The sequence below is a fragment of the Leguminivora glycinivorella genome, chromosome Z, assembly GCF_023078275.1.
Source record: "Leguminivora glycinivorella isolate SPB_JAAS2020 chromosome Z, LegGlyc_1.1, whole genome shotgun sequence".
NCBI classification, from domain to species: Eukaryota; Metazoa; Arthropoda; class Insecta; order Lepidoptera; family Tortricidae; genus Leguminivora; species Leguminivora glycinivorella.
The window spans coordinates 33,209,224-33,225,336 of NC_062998.1; the positions used below are offsets into that span (position 1 = coordinate 33,209,224).

Genomic DNA, 16,113 nt, shown 5'->3' on the forward strand with positions numbered 1-16,113 from the left:
ATAAATCTATGATCATTATAGACAAACTTGGTTAAATAAATAAACTAGAAATGGTTTAGTCTTCATTAACTGTTTTCAATACTGGTAGTTCAAAGTGTAAAGTTTATTAAGTACATGTAATAAAACTCAAATCATTCTCTTTCGGAAAATTGCAAATATATTTCAAATGAATTGTGTGATCAAGGTTTGCAAATCATACTTTTTTATCGATAGTTGGTATTTCATCGACCGTGCCCACATCTCTACGACGAAGTCTCGGTCAAATGATTTTTCTAATTTTCAATTTTATTATCCTTGTCAATATTATTATAATATATGCTCTATTCTAATTGAAATTAGGTTAATTCTTACAAAATATATAAATGAAGTCTCGTGGGGAGTGCGTCTTTTTATGAATAAATTGATATATAAATATCGACCCTATTGTAAACCACATTAGGTATCTTCTTAAACAGCAAAAAATCGAAGTCTCGTGGGGAGTGTTCGTGACGTAATTTCTACCCACCAACAAATTTCAAATCGATTGCATTCGATCACATAAATCGATATTCGATGACGTATGACAAAAATATTATCATTTAGATAATAAAAACAGTAATATAACAATATTAAAATTACTTACAAATGGAATATTATGCCATCTTTTTGCAAACTTGAGGTATTTGAGCGCTTATTACAAGTGTTCACAGCACACGCGGGCATTTTTAATTACCAGTGATATGTGTCGTGGCGATTCTGTGAATGAGCATGAATCGATTGTGAAATTGTATTTACGTGACTTTATGAACATTTGTTCAAGTTTTTTGGCAGAGGGGTAAGTAACTGAAAGGCTACTCCAGTCTATATTTCCTCCGAGTCTTTATTATATACCAAGGAAGATTTATATAGGATTGACAATTAAAACCGAAATAAATTACACATATGAAAGAAAAAGTGACCAAGTCCTCTGGTGCCTGAGGCTGGAATCGAACCAGCGTACTCTCCAATCGCGGGAGATGCCTCTTTATCCGCTCGGCCACCCAGGTCAAAGCTGTCGAGGTCGAAATTATCTCTCATATGAGTAATCTATACAAGGACTCGTAGCGCCCTCTGTCCATCCCTAGGGTAGAAGTGGTAGAACGGTATAGTTCTTGCCCCCCGTGTGAACCAAACCACATCTCGGACACTGGCGATCAAATATATGAAAGAGGCGCGTTCTTAACACACATTCTAAGCTCGTGTAGGTGAACGCGTACCATGCTTGTATGAGTGAGATATGACAGGTTGACTGTTCGCGTTTTTGACAGGCGGTAACTGTGAGGTAACCGAGAGGGGGTGGGCGGCGCTTTCAGCGGGGAGCGAAAGTGGCCATACTGTACGATAGTACTCTTTATTATACTGTGACCAAACTCAGGTTGGTTTCGACACAGCTCGAGAGATGGCGCTGCTAAATCAATTCTAATGAACACAAGTTAAATTATAATCTATTGAAAATATTTCCACTTGTGCTGTCTTAAAGTAGTCACACTACTATGTATATAAATTAAAACCGAAATAAATTACACATATGAAAGAAAAAGTGACCAAGTCCTCTGGTGCCTGAGGCTGGAATCGAACCAGCGTACTCTCCAATCGCGGGAGATTTCGACCTCGACAGCTGTGACCTGGGTGGCCGAGCGGATAAAGAGGCATCTCCCGCGATTGACAGTCACTATCGACTGAGCCAGACCGGTCGTCAATTCTACTGATTCTACTCTAATTGTAAACAGAAACACGAGGAGGAGCGTTCACTATACGCGTTCCTAGCTCGGGTGCGGCTGAACACGGCCCTGGACGCGCTGCGCGAGGTGCGCGGCTGCGCGCGCGCCTCCTCGCGCGACCAGCTCGTGCGCGCCATGCTGGGCGACGCCGTGCTGGCGCACCACCGCCGCTCCGTGCAGGCCAACGACTTCGGCGAAACTTTGCTGCGTACCTACCAGGCGCCGCTTGACGAACAGGTACCTATCATTCATACTAACATATATGTATTACTATCTTTTGCCCGCGGCTTCGCTTCTCCATCCCTTCAACTATCTCCACCTAAAAAATCACGTTAATAATATTAGTACCTATGGATAAATGGTGTGTGTGTCTGTTTGTTTGTCCGTCTTTCACGGCAAAACGGAGCGACGAATTGCCGTGATTTTTTAAGTGAAGATATAGTTGACATAGGCTACTTTTTGTCTCGTTCTAACGCGAGCGAAGCCGCGGGCAAAAGCTAGTGTATTATAAATGGGAAGGGAAAGTATGTGCGTCTGTTTGTTTGTCCGTCTTTCACGGCAAAACGGAGCGACGAATTGTCGTGATTTTTGAAGTGGGTTTAGTTAAAGGGATGGAGAGTGACATATGCTACTTTTTGTCTCTTTCTAACCCCCCACTTCTCTAACATGGGGGGTGGACGTTTGTATGAAGCATCCCGCAATTTTCAAATTTAATGCGAGCGAAGCCGCGCGGAAAAGCTAGTAGTCTATATAATACAAGAGCCCAGAGCCGCCAGACCTTCCTCATTTTCTCAAGGATGAAACTTCGGGATAATGTAGAGTTCGTATCGATGTTTAGTTTCTGCATATTAGCTAGTCCGGCCCGTCGGCCATTTTTTTGCTATATGTTTTGTGTATGTTTTATGCTGGCCATTTCCGCCGGCCGTAACGTAACTTTTACCTGACGCTGGAAAGTCTCTCTAACTTACTCTAATTTCTCAAGCTACGGCCGGCGGTAATGACCGTCGGGCTTAACTAGCTAATATGCAGACATTAAACGTCGATACGAACTCTACATTATTCCAAAGTTAAATCAAATCAAATCAAAATAATATATCTTTATTGCAGTAATATTACACATTACATATAAATCAAATCAAATCAAAATAATATATCTTTATTGCAGTAATATTACACATTACATACCCTGTGTGGTGACGGGTTAAGAATTTCACCACCCCCTTTCTTCCCGTGGGTGTCGTAGAAGGCGACTATGGGATATGGGTTAGATTGTGGCGTAGGCGAGAGGCTGGCAACCTGTCACTGCAATATCGCAGTTTCGTTTTTTTTTTCAGCCCCTTATTTGCCAAGAGTGGCACTGAAGCTTTAGTAGTTTCATGTGCTCTGCCTACCCCTTTATGGGATACAGGCGTGATTGTATGTATGTATGTATGTACATATAAATGTAGCAGGTAATACAGACCCTGTAAGGGTATAGCAACTTACATATTGTAATTATGTACTTATTATAATTACAATTATTTCTTATAAGCTAATGAGTTTCATCATAGTTTCATCCTTGAGAAAATGAGGAAGGTCTGGCGGCTCCGGGATCTTAGTCTATAATATAAGCATTTCTACATTGCGTGAGAGTGCGTGTGTTCATTCGCAAATGCGAAGATAATGAATTTTTTTTTGAAAAAGATGTACAGTCACCATCTATTGTAATAAAATATCTGGGCAACCGAGCTTCGCTCGGTTCTGTTTCGTATCCTTGACATGTGTCGCCATCTAGTTCAAAAATGAATAGTACCTACATCGAGCGAAAGAATTCTCAGCCTTAACAACACAACTACTCCACACGAGATGGCGCGCATTTCGCCACAAAAACTCAAATAGTGTATTTTCTATTCGTTTTAGCCTTGACCTGTGTCGCCATCTAGTGTTTGCAATAAATAGTACTTACATCGACCGAAAGAATTCTGTCTTAACAGTACAACTACTGCACACGAGATGGCGCGCGAAGAAAAACGCATGAAAACTCGAAAATTCGCGTTTTCCGGGACCTAAGGATAAGTTAGACCGATTTTTCACCGCCAAAAACCCCCACATAACAAATTTCTGCGAAATCGTTAGAGCGGTTTCCGAGATCGTCAGTGTAAATAAATATATATATATATGTCGGATCGTGGGCGTATCATACCAGAACCGTTGTCAGGACCCGTTGTAGTTGTTTATGAGAGCTTTTCAATGAAATACCATGTCCATACCACAGAATTTACTTCACAAAATCGATTACACATTAAAACACGTTATAGATTACATCCCGCCTATTATTTCGAGCAAACTGCCGGATTAGACCGAAGAACCTCCAACAACGCCAGCACTCCTCAACCATTTTTGCCTGCAGCTCGATCGGCAGCCTCCAATCATCTGTTCATCATCTGTTTTTCGATTCTGTTCTTTTAGACAATAGCGTCCTCTCTGGCGTTTTGGCAGAACTCAGTCGAATACCAGCCAGGTTGTACAAAGTTGTAAACCCTTGTTTGCTCTATTTGTCAAATATAGCGTCATAAAACGTGTCTCAAACCACATTTTAGTCATTCTCCGACACGGCCAACCTGACATATTCGCGTCCCTTGCGAATACAATCTCCTTGAAGAAAGTTCTTTGTAGTTTTCGCATGTGGACTCCATCAGTTGCAAAAAGATTAACAGGTTAGCCAAATGCACAAACGCTCACGACAATATCTGTATCGTAGCTATCTATCTCTCTCGCTGTCTATCGCTCTCAGCCAGACCGCATTTCTGTCGGCGTCTGGCGTCGACGATTTTCAGGTAACTTCTACTTCTCCGACACAGCATCAGCATCCTCTAACATCGTGTACGTCACTGCAACGTACATCTGTGAACAGAATACAACAATCTGAGGTATCAAAGCTCATCACTCGGCCTCCCTGACCTGAAGAACATTCTCATTCTTTTTTTTATTGCCAAGCAAATAGTTAAAACCCAAACATTTAATACTGCACTAACAATCACAAGATCATTATTTAGCATCAAATAAAACATTTAAGCAGTAACATACAGTTAGGCTAATTTTCGCCGCACAAGGGGTACATTCCAAAATTTCCAAAGAAAACAGCGTGAAAATAATGTTCCGAACAATATGCAAAACAGCCTTTGCAAGAACCTTGCCGTAGAACTCTCATTTCAATTAAATCCTTCACTAATTTCCCATAGTTTACTTTTTTACTACTTCTTACTCACTAGGTACATTTGATTATCTCGACGACGATGACCTAACTCATGGTAGGGGTTTTTTAAACATTTTGTTCAATTGTTATCTTATTAATAAAGCGTTGTTGGCCAGCATTATTCCAAAAATTTAGTTGCGATTCCAGAGAACGCTTAACGATTTCTAACCGAGAGGCTTTAATATCGTCTGTTTAGATGGATAAAATGTTTAGTGGACATGGCTTTCATCGCCCCTGCGCATTAGATGCATACATAATGTCATTAGACATTCGATTTGAATCCATTGATATTATGATAATTTCTAAAGGCTATTATCACATTGACAAATTAGTTTAAGATTAAAATTTCTCTTGAATTTTTAGAAAAGTTAAAGGCAAATCGGAACATGACGATTTTATGTATGTAAGACCCTTCACTAAAATCAAATTTCAAAAAGGACCATGTTTAACAAAATCACAATCAAAAGTAAGTATCCATTTCTTTTTCAAAATATGGCTCTTACGAATAAAGATAAAAGATTGAAGGCCCGATGGTCGTTTGTATTAGCCACTCAATTGCTCTATAATTTTCAATTAACTCTATTATCAAGTATAACTATAGCTACCAAAATCAGTTCTATCTATGTGCAAATTATTTTTATTTAATTCAAAACTTGTCAAAAACCGATAAAAACCGTGTGAAGCCCCTTAAAAGCAGCTTTTCGACATAACTCAAATATTTTGGTTGAATGTTTACATGCTGATTTTTAAACACAATCAAATTTTAGTTACTAATAAATAGGTACCAAGGTATTTAAGTTTTAGAATAGAACCTACAGCTTACTTGTTTGATTGCCATAACACGTACCAAAATATGTAGTTCCGTTTAGTTTACTGTCCTAACCGAGTTCCCGTTATTCTCCATAAGCACAAATTATCAAAACATGAAATATTACAGATTGGTACTTCATTCCAGTATTATCATTAAACCACTTCCACAATTGAACAAGAAAATATGATAAAATGTAACTAGAAATTTACATACTAACATGACATTATCTGACTGACACAGTCATTACTTCAAAATCAAACAGCTTTAGGACATGTCCAAAAAGGATAAACATGCATTGAAAACATTAAAAGATAAAGAATTCACAACTCATTTTTTTTTAAACGAATGCGAATATAATGAACTTGGCGTTGCTAGACTTAGTAATAGAATATTTTCAAAGATAGGTGTTTGTACAGAACACAATACATTAACAGAAAAAAAAATACTGTGCATAATTAATTGGTTTCGCGTTACCTAGATATGTTTCAAACCACATTAAAGTCAGAAACAGTCAAAAATAACGACTATTCGCTTATAAATCACTTGAATATAAACTCAGATCATAACACAGGGTGTCACTTCCCCGTAGTTGACTCTATACCAGACGAATTAAAATCTCCAAGTAACGGTACCCACTAACAATTTTGCGTATTTTTTTTCAAACAGGAATATCATAATGTATCTTCATTCTTGAAACTGGGATAACTAATTATGTACTTCAACAATAACATCTGTAAATTCGTAACCATTAAACCGAACGGACCGTTTCATTTTTAATAGAGGAACTCGTATGCTATATTTACAACCTTTGGTATCAAGTGAAAACTCAAAAAGAAAACACATTTTGCTCATAGTAAACGGAAAACTTTAAAAGCAATTTTATTTTATTTTAGTAACCAATATATTTTCACATGGGTCACACGTGCTAATGCCTATAAAATCAACACCAAGTGCCAAATAACAGACTTCGTAACAGACATCACATCGCTAACCTCTTCGCCCGGTCTGAACCCCTTAAGTTGCAGTTACGAATGACACTGTGCTCTCCAGCATCCAGTTCTCAAACGCCCTCTGAACAACCAAGGCTCCGCGTGCAGCTACCAACCTTAAGTTCCAGTTACGATTGAGTCTGTGCCCTCCAGCAACCAGCCCTCAAACGCCCTCTGAAGAACTCAGGTTCCGGTAGCGACCGCCAAATCATTTTTTAAAATAACTCACCTACCTTTATCAAATGTTAACGTTACTATTACTTTGAGAGGGTTGTAGCCTTAACGCGTTATCTTTTATACCAACGACATAATAAAAAGGATATGCGCGAAGAAATTTGTTTTGTCCTATTACTGGTAAAATTCTTAATGTATTGTATGAACTGAGCAACAAATTTTAATATCCTTCTCAAATCATAACATGCTAACCTAGTTATTGTCATTTGTGTTTCATGGAAAATATAGTCATTCGTTAAGTAGGTACCTCATTTTAATGACAATTAGAATCAAAAATTAGTCAACTTATTTTTCATTATTAATTGAATGTAACTATCAACATTGAATAAACTTTTTAGAGATACAAACATCCAACAAAATATCACTGAAACATGAAGTTACTTTTATTGGAAACTGAAAATTGAAATCCTAATATAGGCACATTTTTTTTGGATTACTATTTCAAACTTTAAAAACTTCTGGCTATGGCATGGAAAGCTCTAACTTTATTGTTCAATTATAATCGCACAACTTCTAACCCTTGACACCTACGCAGCTACGTTTTTGAAATCAAGCCGCTGGTACAGTTTGTAAGCCCAGTCATTTAGTTAACTCTAAATAAAAACACGCGTTCACCTAAAACTATCGCACTTTCGTTCGATTTTATCTTAATTCAATCAGATCAATAAACAGTCCTCTCAGGACTCAGGTTAAAACATCCGGATGCCAGCAGGCGCTCCAGCCAGCCGCGTCACATCAAATTTAAGAACTCGCCTGACTTTGTAAGCTCGTTTTTAATTACTCATAATCGTAAACCAAATCTTAACTACCAATAGCTAACGTTAACGTTGCGGTACTAAGATAGCACACACACTAAACAGACATAGGTAAATCAATCTAAACAAAATGGTAAGTACTAATCAAAATTATTTCTCACTGTAATAGCTTCACCCGATAATTGTTGGTATACAGGTACTATAATGAACGCTGCGTAAGAATACTCTATTTCAAATTGCATTTTCCACAAGTAAACCACGTTAAATGCACACGGCACTGAGCTAAGACGGCTAAACCAACTCTTCAGTACGTCTACGTATCGAAACTTCTGTACTAACATTTTAAACATCAGTTCACATACTCTCCTACGTAAATCCCGTGTCGTTAGCCTTGTGAGGCACATTCAACCAATTGAACCAATACAGTAACAGATCATAATAGAATAGAAACAACTCACAGTATCATTTAGCAGTCTGGCAGAAGCTTACAGTAGCAATATGGCAACCAGTGGGATCTTGACGGTTTCTGTAATGAATGTATGGAACCAACCATCGTTTGAGCAACATTAGCTCCCATCTCAGCAACTCTATCTTCATAGGTCATGGTGCGGTACCTATAAATTTTTTTTTTTACGTTCTCTAGATACAGATTTTACAACAATATTAATTAGTAATTAGCATTACACAACATCAAATAAATTAACACAACAGAAATAAATCACAACAAATCACAATTCATAAAATTTTCACGTCAACTGTCATATGTCAAGTGGGTATTTTTCATCATAACGTTTCCGTATTTTTCACCAGCATAATCATGGGATTTCTTCATTATCTTCAGCATAAAAACTTTTGACTTGACTTTAGGAATACCAGCTTTCTTTCCGCTTTCAGACCATCGTTAGGTATTTGCCAAATCTTGGCTACTAGGAGGAATTCCGTAGCGAATTCCAGTTGTTCGGCCCAGCTTCTGATGTCGGATCGTGGGCGTATCATACCAGAACCGTTGTCAGGACCCGTTGTAGTTGTTTATGAGAGCTTTTCAATGAAATACCATGTCCATACCACAGAATTTACTTCACAAAATCGATTACACATTAAAACACGTTATAGATTACATCCCGCCTATTATTTCGAGCAAACTGCCGGATTAGACCGAAGAACCTCCAACAACGCCAGCACTCCTCAACCATTTTTGCCTGCAGCTCGATCGGCAGCCTCCAATCATCTGTTCATCATCTGTTTTTCGATTCTGTTCTTTTAGACAATAGCGTCCTCTCTGGCGTTTTGGCAGAACTCAGTCGAATACCAGCCAGGTTGTACAAAGTTGTAAACCCTTGTTTGCTCTATTTGTCAAATATAGCGTCATAAAACGTGTCTCAAACCACATTTTAGTCATTCTCCGACATATAAATAAATAAATAAATAAATATACAAGAATTGCTCGTTTAAAAGTATAAGATAAGATATGTTACTCTTCGAAGGCTGTGAAAGTGACATGCTCTTGTGCCTTTAGTGTACCACGAAGGGCCACGCGTATCTACTAGCAAAGACATAACATGTAACTCTGTATAAAGACAGATAAAGTCTAAGAAAAAAACGTACCTCAGAATAAAGAAAACGGTGCGGTGGCCTAGACGGCATTACATCTTTGAGGGACGCTTGGCTAGATGGCGCTAATATTAATAATGAGATTTTAACACATATCGAGCCAAAGAGGATCGAGTATTATAGAGAGTTACTGTCGAAGTAAAATGTGTAATCACAGTACATAGACTGCCATCTCTTGACACAGGCTTAAAACTTTTGAACCTCAGTTTTGACAATTTGGGCCATATTCTTAGCTTGATATGTGTTAAAATGTCAAATATTAACCCTTCGTCTGTGTTTGATAAGGATCCTAACATATAAGGCGTTGGACTTTAAAATAATATATCAAAGTTAATTGTTTTATGACAATTTTTTGACAAACACAGACGAAGGGTTAATATTAGCGCCATCTAGCTGAGCGTACCCCAAAGGTGTAATGCCATCTAGGCCACCGTACCTTTTTCTGTATGGTACTGAGGCACGTTTTTTTTTCTTAGACTTTATCTGTCTATATTAGGTACGGAGTTATATAAGTCTTTGTACCGAGCTAAGATCATGGGCCAAATTGTCAAAACTGAGGTTCAAAAGTTCACAGCCTGTGTCGAGAGATGGCAGTCTATACACTGTGATTAGTGATTTGATTACACATTTTACTTTGACAGTAACTCGCTATAACACTTGATCCTCTTTGCTACTAGGTACGTAGTTATGTAGTATTTTAACCCTTTGACGGCCAAGAACGCCTAAAGGCGTCGCGTGCTGTCGTGCCCACGACGCCAGGAAGTTTGCTATGGCAGACGCTGTCAAAGCAATTGTCCTGTTGCAATTCTGCAATTGTTATTTTATTTACTAGTAAAGGTATTGGCGTGTAGACTCAATGTGGCCGCGGCACGCGAGAGGCAAAGCGTTCAAAAGGTTAACAAGCATGCATAGGCATAGTTACCATACTTCAAACAGTTCAATACAACTAAACAAAAATATTTGTATTTCTTTTCAGAACACAACAGGTCAGTATGTAAAAACCTACTGCATCCCTAAGAACAGTAAGCTTGACACTAAATCTACAACTCTATACAGTGTTCGTTAATTATTGTGATGAATTCCTGATGCCAATAAATTAAATTGTATTCCAAGAAAGCAAAAATGCGTTTTTTTTTTATAAATATTTTATTTTCAAGTTGGTATCTCTGATGCCTTCAACATTCCACAGTTTCTTCTCGAGGTTGAGATAAAATGTTTGATGTTTATTGTATGTATTAAAAAGCTTAATTCTCCATTGAAACCATTTATTTAATAGATAATATATTTTCTACTTGAACTTCTGTATTACATAACATTGTCAAAAAATAATAACTAATAAAGTATTGACTGTTTAACGCGTGTTAACTGAAAGTATCGATTGACAACCATTTGTATTTAAAACGATTCATTAAATTTTGGCAAATATATTACTTTTTCACAACTGGATAACTTACTGGAATTACAGTACCGGCCAATAATATAATATATCCAACCCCATGTTTATGTATGTTTATGTGTGTATACACCTCCACCTCACTATTTCAGGTAGGTAGTTCAGGGGACTTTGTGCGAGCGATGAGGCAAGTTGGTCTCATGTAATGTTTTTAGTTCCAATAATTTATTAAACTTCCTTTTTTAACAGACTTCTAAATCTCAAACGGAGGAGGTTATCAATACGTCTGTATGTTTCTTTATGAAAACCGAGTAAAATGAAGTCTCGTATTAAAATGTACACTATCTCATTGCAGTTTAGATTTTCTAAAAGTAGGTTTAAAATGACGGAAACAATCTATTGTTTACTTTATAATATAAATGTTCACACATACAAGACCAAGATGATTTATTATTAGCCGGTGCTTTATCTAATTATAAACGTCGACTTCTAAAAGAGCCCCCATATTCATAAAATTGTACGAGTCAGAATTATGTTTTATTATTTTCTTTCAAATATAAGTCATTATGTCAGATAGTCTTAACGATTCATAGCTAATTCAAGCTTGCAATGCGTTTATTTTATGAATAACTCTATAGGTGTGTACGTCAAAATTAGGGATCAAAATACCTTTCATAACATTAACTAATTTTACCATATGTCGTACTAGGCCCCATGGCCGAATGGCATTTCTGCGGCGTTTGGCGTCGCAATCTATCTCTATCGCTCTTGCGTATTGGCGGGACAGAGCCAGACTTCATTTCTGCGGCGTTTGGCGCCGCAGAAATGCCATTCGGCTACGGGGCCAGGTTTTAGGAAGAACTGTATCTTCAAGTTGATATATTTTGGAGGAAAATACAGTCATGATTATAACATATTGAATGAAAATCATTATGCAAATGAATTCGCTATGCTGTCACGTAATAAATCTAATTCTTCGCTCATTTATCAATATTTACAGCCACATGTACTAACTGACATCGTTATACTGTTGACGATGTCTTATAAGGCCTTGGTTCATTGGCCGGCAACTTAATCTTATAACCAATCCCAATCCATCAACAACCAATTATACACGCGGTAGTTCTGCGCTATCACCGCAGCGTCTAGGGCAATCCCACACACCCATTTCAAATCGGATAATCTAATGAAGTAATAGCCGCATATTGTTTTACACGGCTAACGCAGCGATATGATTTCACTACATTTCATAATCGCGGGTTCAAGCCCGGTCTATTGCAAAAACAACCGCGCGCTTTAGCTTCTAAAGTACTACGACCACAATGATAATTGCGAAATGTTTACGTCATTCCAAGTTAACAGATTTAATACCTATGTCTAACATGAATAACAGTCATAAATTTATTCGCTCTGTGCTTGGCACTACAATCTACAATATCTACATTTAAAAAATAAATCAATTATACAAAAATCATAATTAATTACATGTCCAGATTTATATTATAATAGTCATCTCACAATAAAATTATTCTGAAGTAAGCTTTGTGCAATAATAATAATGTTCATCATTTAGTTCCATTTTTCTGATATCAATAGAAATAATTATCCTTGTTGTGTCACCATTACACAACTATATGTAAACAACAATAACCAGATACTCAAACATCAATATGTGAATTGTTTGGCCATGCTCTAGATAACTTTGAGTATATATCCATATTATCTCTTTGTGTAGAAAGATTATGCTAAAAATATATTTTCACACTAGTTTACAACTTTACAAGCCACCAGATATATTAAAGCTCAGTCAGTGAGTTTAGCACATGAATGTTATTGTGTTGGTAAACCTAGTGTGCTTCTGACCAATCTTTCTGCAATCTTGTTAAATTGTTCTCGGTCCTCCCTCCACATTTTTGCTGCATCTACATTTGCTCCACTCTCGTCATTGGGTTCTGGAAATGAACACATTGCAATAAATCTAAAAATCCTTTAGGTATGCATCTTCACGTTTAATCTCTAATTTTGAAAGGATTGTTTAGGTAAGTCAATAAAATTTTAGAACATCAATCAGTTGCTCAGTGTCAGTAGCAATCATATCAAATCTTAACTAGTATACTGTACATACTTGTGGAATTGTGGATGTTGTATTCTCAGTTCTCAGTGGTAAAATAAAAGTAAGAAAAATAAAGGCCTATATCTTTTTCTTTATAGAACCTTATGTTTTCAATCTGACTATTTAATTTTCAATAATATTTGTTTACCAGGGCAGTGTAGGTAATCCTAACATAGAAAGCAGTCAACTTACCAGCTAGCATACTGACTACAGACAACAGTATTTTTTCAACACTTTGAACCGGTGACCACCTCTCAGCACTGCTCTCATAGCCCATGGGATCATCTCCTGGCGCATGGAGAATAGATATGCATACTCGCCCATCAGCATATACTGTAACATTTGAACAATATTCAAGATCAGTGGTAAGCCTACTACAGGTAATGAAAAGATTTTAGTTTACCCAGCCTACAGCTAATCTTTCTATATAATAGGCTAGTTTCCTACTAGTCAAATCAGCTCCTTTTTAAGAACTGTCAAAAAGATTTGCTAATATGGAATTACTATTAAAAACTGAGGAGTGATGTCACGGTCAATTCATTTACTTTATATCTTTCTCTCTGACTTATGAAATATAAATTATGTTTAAACATAACTACTGACCAATTATGTGGTGCTTTAGTTCGTACACAGCATTAAATATTTTATTTGAAGTCATAGGAAACGATTGCCTACACTTACTGTTTGGATGAAACATTTCACAAGTGAACTGCATCTTGGGAGGGCTTAGCGGGTAGTCTGGCGGGAACACAAGCTTGGCCGGGAATATGCCACCTTCAAAACACGTTCCTTCTGGCCCCCTAGTCACATAAATCAGTTTAGTGCCATAAATACACAATACTTCCATAACAATACTTCCATAAGACACAAACCTACTGTATTAAAGAGACTCTGTAATACAACAAACGCATACACTAAGTACTCACATTTTGAGCAACCTTGAGCTTTATACATATATTATGAGTGACTATGTGTTTAATTATATAGATTATAGTTTATGCGTGTACATATATGCATACCTAACATACAGTAGGTTTACAAAAGCTGCTTAAGTTAATAATCCTTTCGGAAAATGCTTGAAAGGTGATTTTTGGTTAGTTATTAATGTTTCAAGGTTTGTGCTAAAGGTACATATTTATTATCAAGGCATATTTTGAAGAGTGTTAAGGCAGAAATTTTAACAAATAATTTGGAACTTGTGTGACTGGAGAGAACAAGGTGATTGAGCATGGTTTAGTGTTTTACCCCAACTACTTTGAAACAATAATATTTACTTTTAAAAAATATTGCTTTTATCAGAATAGTAAAATGTTCAAGTTAGCTAATAATATAATGAAATACCAAAAATTTTTTGGATATATAAAAATAGAAGTTTGTGTAACACAATTCTAAATTAAAATCGAAGAGAATTAACTACTTATATCTGTTTATCACAAATTACTTACGTGATTAGAGCTTCCCATTCGAAGAAATTCTCTTCGTTTATCGGTCCTGCAATAATTCCTTCTGGTGGATTGACAGTAAGCTCTGGAATTTGAATAAAATAATCTATGTTATTTATCAGTCAGTCATCTTTAACATCTCATTCTAACCTACGAATAGCCGAAAACAGAACTTCGTTGCAAAAAAAATGTGTTTTATATTTTAACTTGAACGCACATTTATTCTTCAATATAAAACATAATTACATATTACAAAAACAGAATACGTAAGCAATAGCTCAACGTAAAAGAACTATAAGAGTTAGGTATCTCACTTACGTTTATATTCGGCCATAAGCCGCCGCAATGCAGACCCAGCCATTTTAGGACTTTAATGCAGCTTCAAATTATAAGTAAAGTCATGAAATCAAGTATCGATCCACTCTGTTTTTTAAAGAATCTTAGACCAAAACGAGCTGTGTAGTTATCGCATTTGCAAGAAAATACGTCCGTGAGACTGAGACGTTTTGAAATATGATTTTGTAGTTAAATGTAAATGTTTAACTTTACGGATTTTAATCGAGGGTTATTATGATGAATATCAGAAAGATACACAAAATATCATTTATCTTCTATATTCGAAACCGATTACAATAAGGCTAAAATAAATTGTATTATATAGGTTGAAATTCTATTTCTTAGTGTCATAACTTTCATGTTTTGAACGTTCTCGTTAATGTCATGCTACAGTTTTTTTTAATCCACTAGCGCTTTGGCTACTTGGGTCACCGACTCGCACTTAAAAAAAAAAAGATTTCATTTTTGCAGACATATAAATAAAAGAGATGTAATTTCGTCATACATTGTTTAAGCTTTTAGCCGGCGTAAGTAATTTGTCCCATTTATATTACAGACAATTTACACAAAACCTATGATTCGAACCACTATGTGTAATCACTAATCAATCACATTGTGAAAACGGCATGAAAATTCTATGACTAATTTTGGATTTTATTGCAAACAGACGCACAAACAGGCGCAGCGGGAACTTTATTTTATAAGGAGTAGATGGAGAGACCGAGGTGAGTTGTGAAAGAGGCGAGTTGTGACGACAGTATTAACGACACCAATTTTTGGGAACTTACTTATTAACTATCAGCATGTTCGCAAAAGCGTGCGTTTGCTAGCCCGAGACTTGAACTAAAACACCTGCGCTGTATTGCGCTTGCTCACTTGCTTGTCACACCACACCTCGAGATGTTTTTCTGCCTCACGATGACAAGGTGAATTGTCTACGAGGGATACAAATGTGCCCAAGGTGGAAATTGTTCTGCCATGTCACACATTCCTACTGTTTTCACATTATTTATGAGGAAATTATTATAATTATACCTAAGTATTATTTTAACTTATTGGGTACTGGAATTGAATATATCCCTCGCTAAGTTCAGGTTTCTAGAATTTTAGGATATCTCGCTACGCTTAGAACTCTATTACATATATTGTATACTTAATCCTTCGCTTCCTTCAGGTTTCGATGTAGGTATAGTTACACCCACACAGTGAATCCGTAATTTTGCTCACTGGGTGACACAATCTACCTAACTACCTACTATGGTCACACTTATTTGCAATCCTTGATAAGTACATTATATTAAATTGATTTACTATCCTTTTCAATTCCATAATATGTGGATGGAAACTAGCACAACCCTACTTTTCTCAAGCCACTAGGTACCTATCTACCTACCTTAATTTTGAATTTCTGCATGTCTCGTTGTCTTTCATACTTATTATTTATCTGGTTCCTCT

General features: G+C 36.6%; 2 protein-coding genes across 3 annotated transcripts in view; one reads left to right on the forward strand and one right to left on the reverse strand.

The window, feature by feature from the left end:
• Positions 1–11,010, forward strand: part of LOC125241447 — a 28,983-nt gene extending 17,973 nt beyond the window's left edge. For both annotated transcript variants that reach the window (XM_048149942.1, XM_048149943.1), the window contains 2 exons: positions 1,749–1,976; positions 10,351–11,010. In XM_048149942.1, the coding sequence (XP_048005899.1) occupies positions 1,749–1,976; positions 10,351–10,440 (318 nt within the window). In that variant the 3' untranslated portion in view covers positions 10,441–11,010. The remainder of the gene's footprint in view (positions 1–1,748; positions 1,977–10,350) is intronic.
• Positions 11,011–11,419: 409 nt separating this feature from the next.
• LOC125241451 (ubiquitin-conjugating enzyme E2 G2) lies at positions 11,420–14,793 on the reverse strand. Its single transcript, XM_048149949.1, has 5 exons — positions 14,641–14,793; positions 14,326–14,407; positions 13,562–13,680; positions 13,073–13,213; positions 11,420–12,719 (listed from the first exon to the last, which is right to left on the reverse strand). The coding sequence occupies exons 1-5, from the start codon at positions 14,681–14,683 to the stop codon at positions 12,598–12,600; spliced, it is 507 nt and encodes a 168-aa protein (XP_048005906.1). The 5' UTR covers positions 14,684–14,793; the 3' UTR covers positions 11,420–12,597.
• Positions 14,794–16,113: the final 1,320 nt, after the last annotated feature.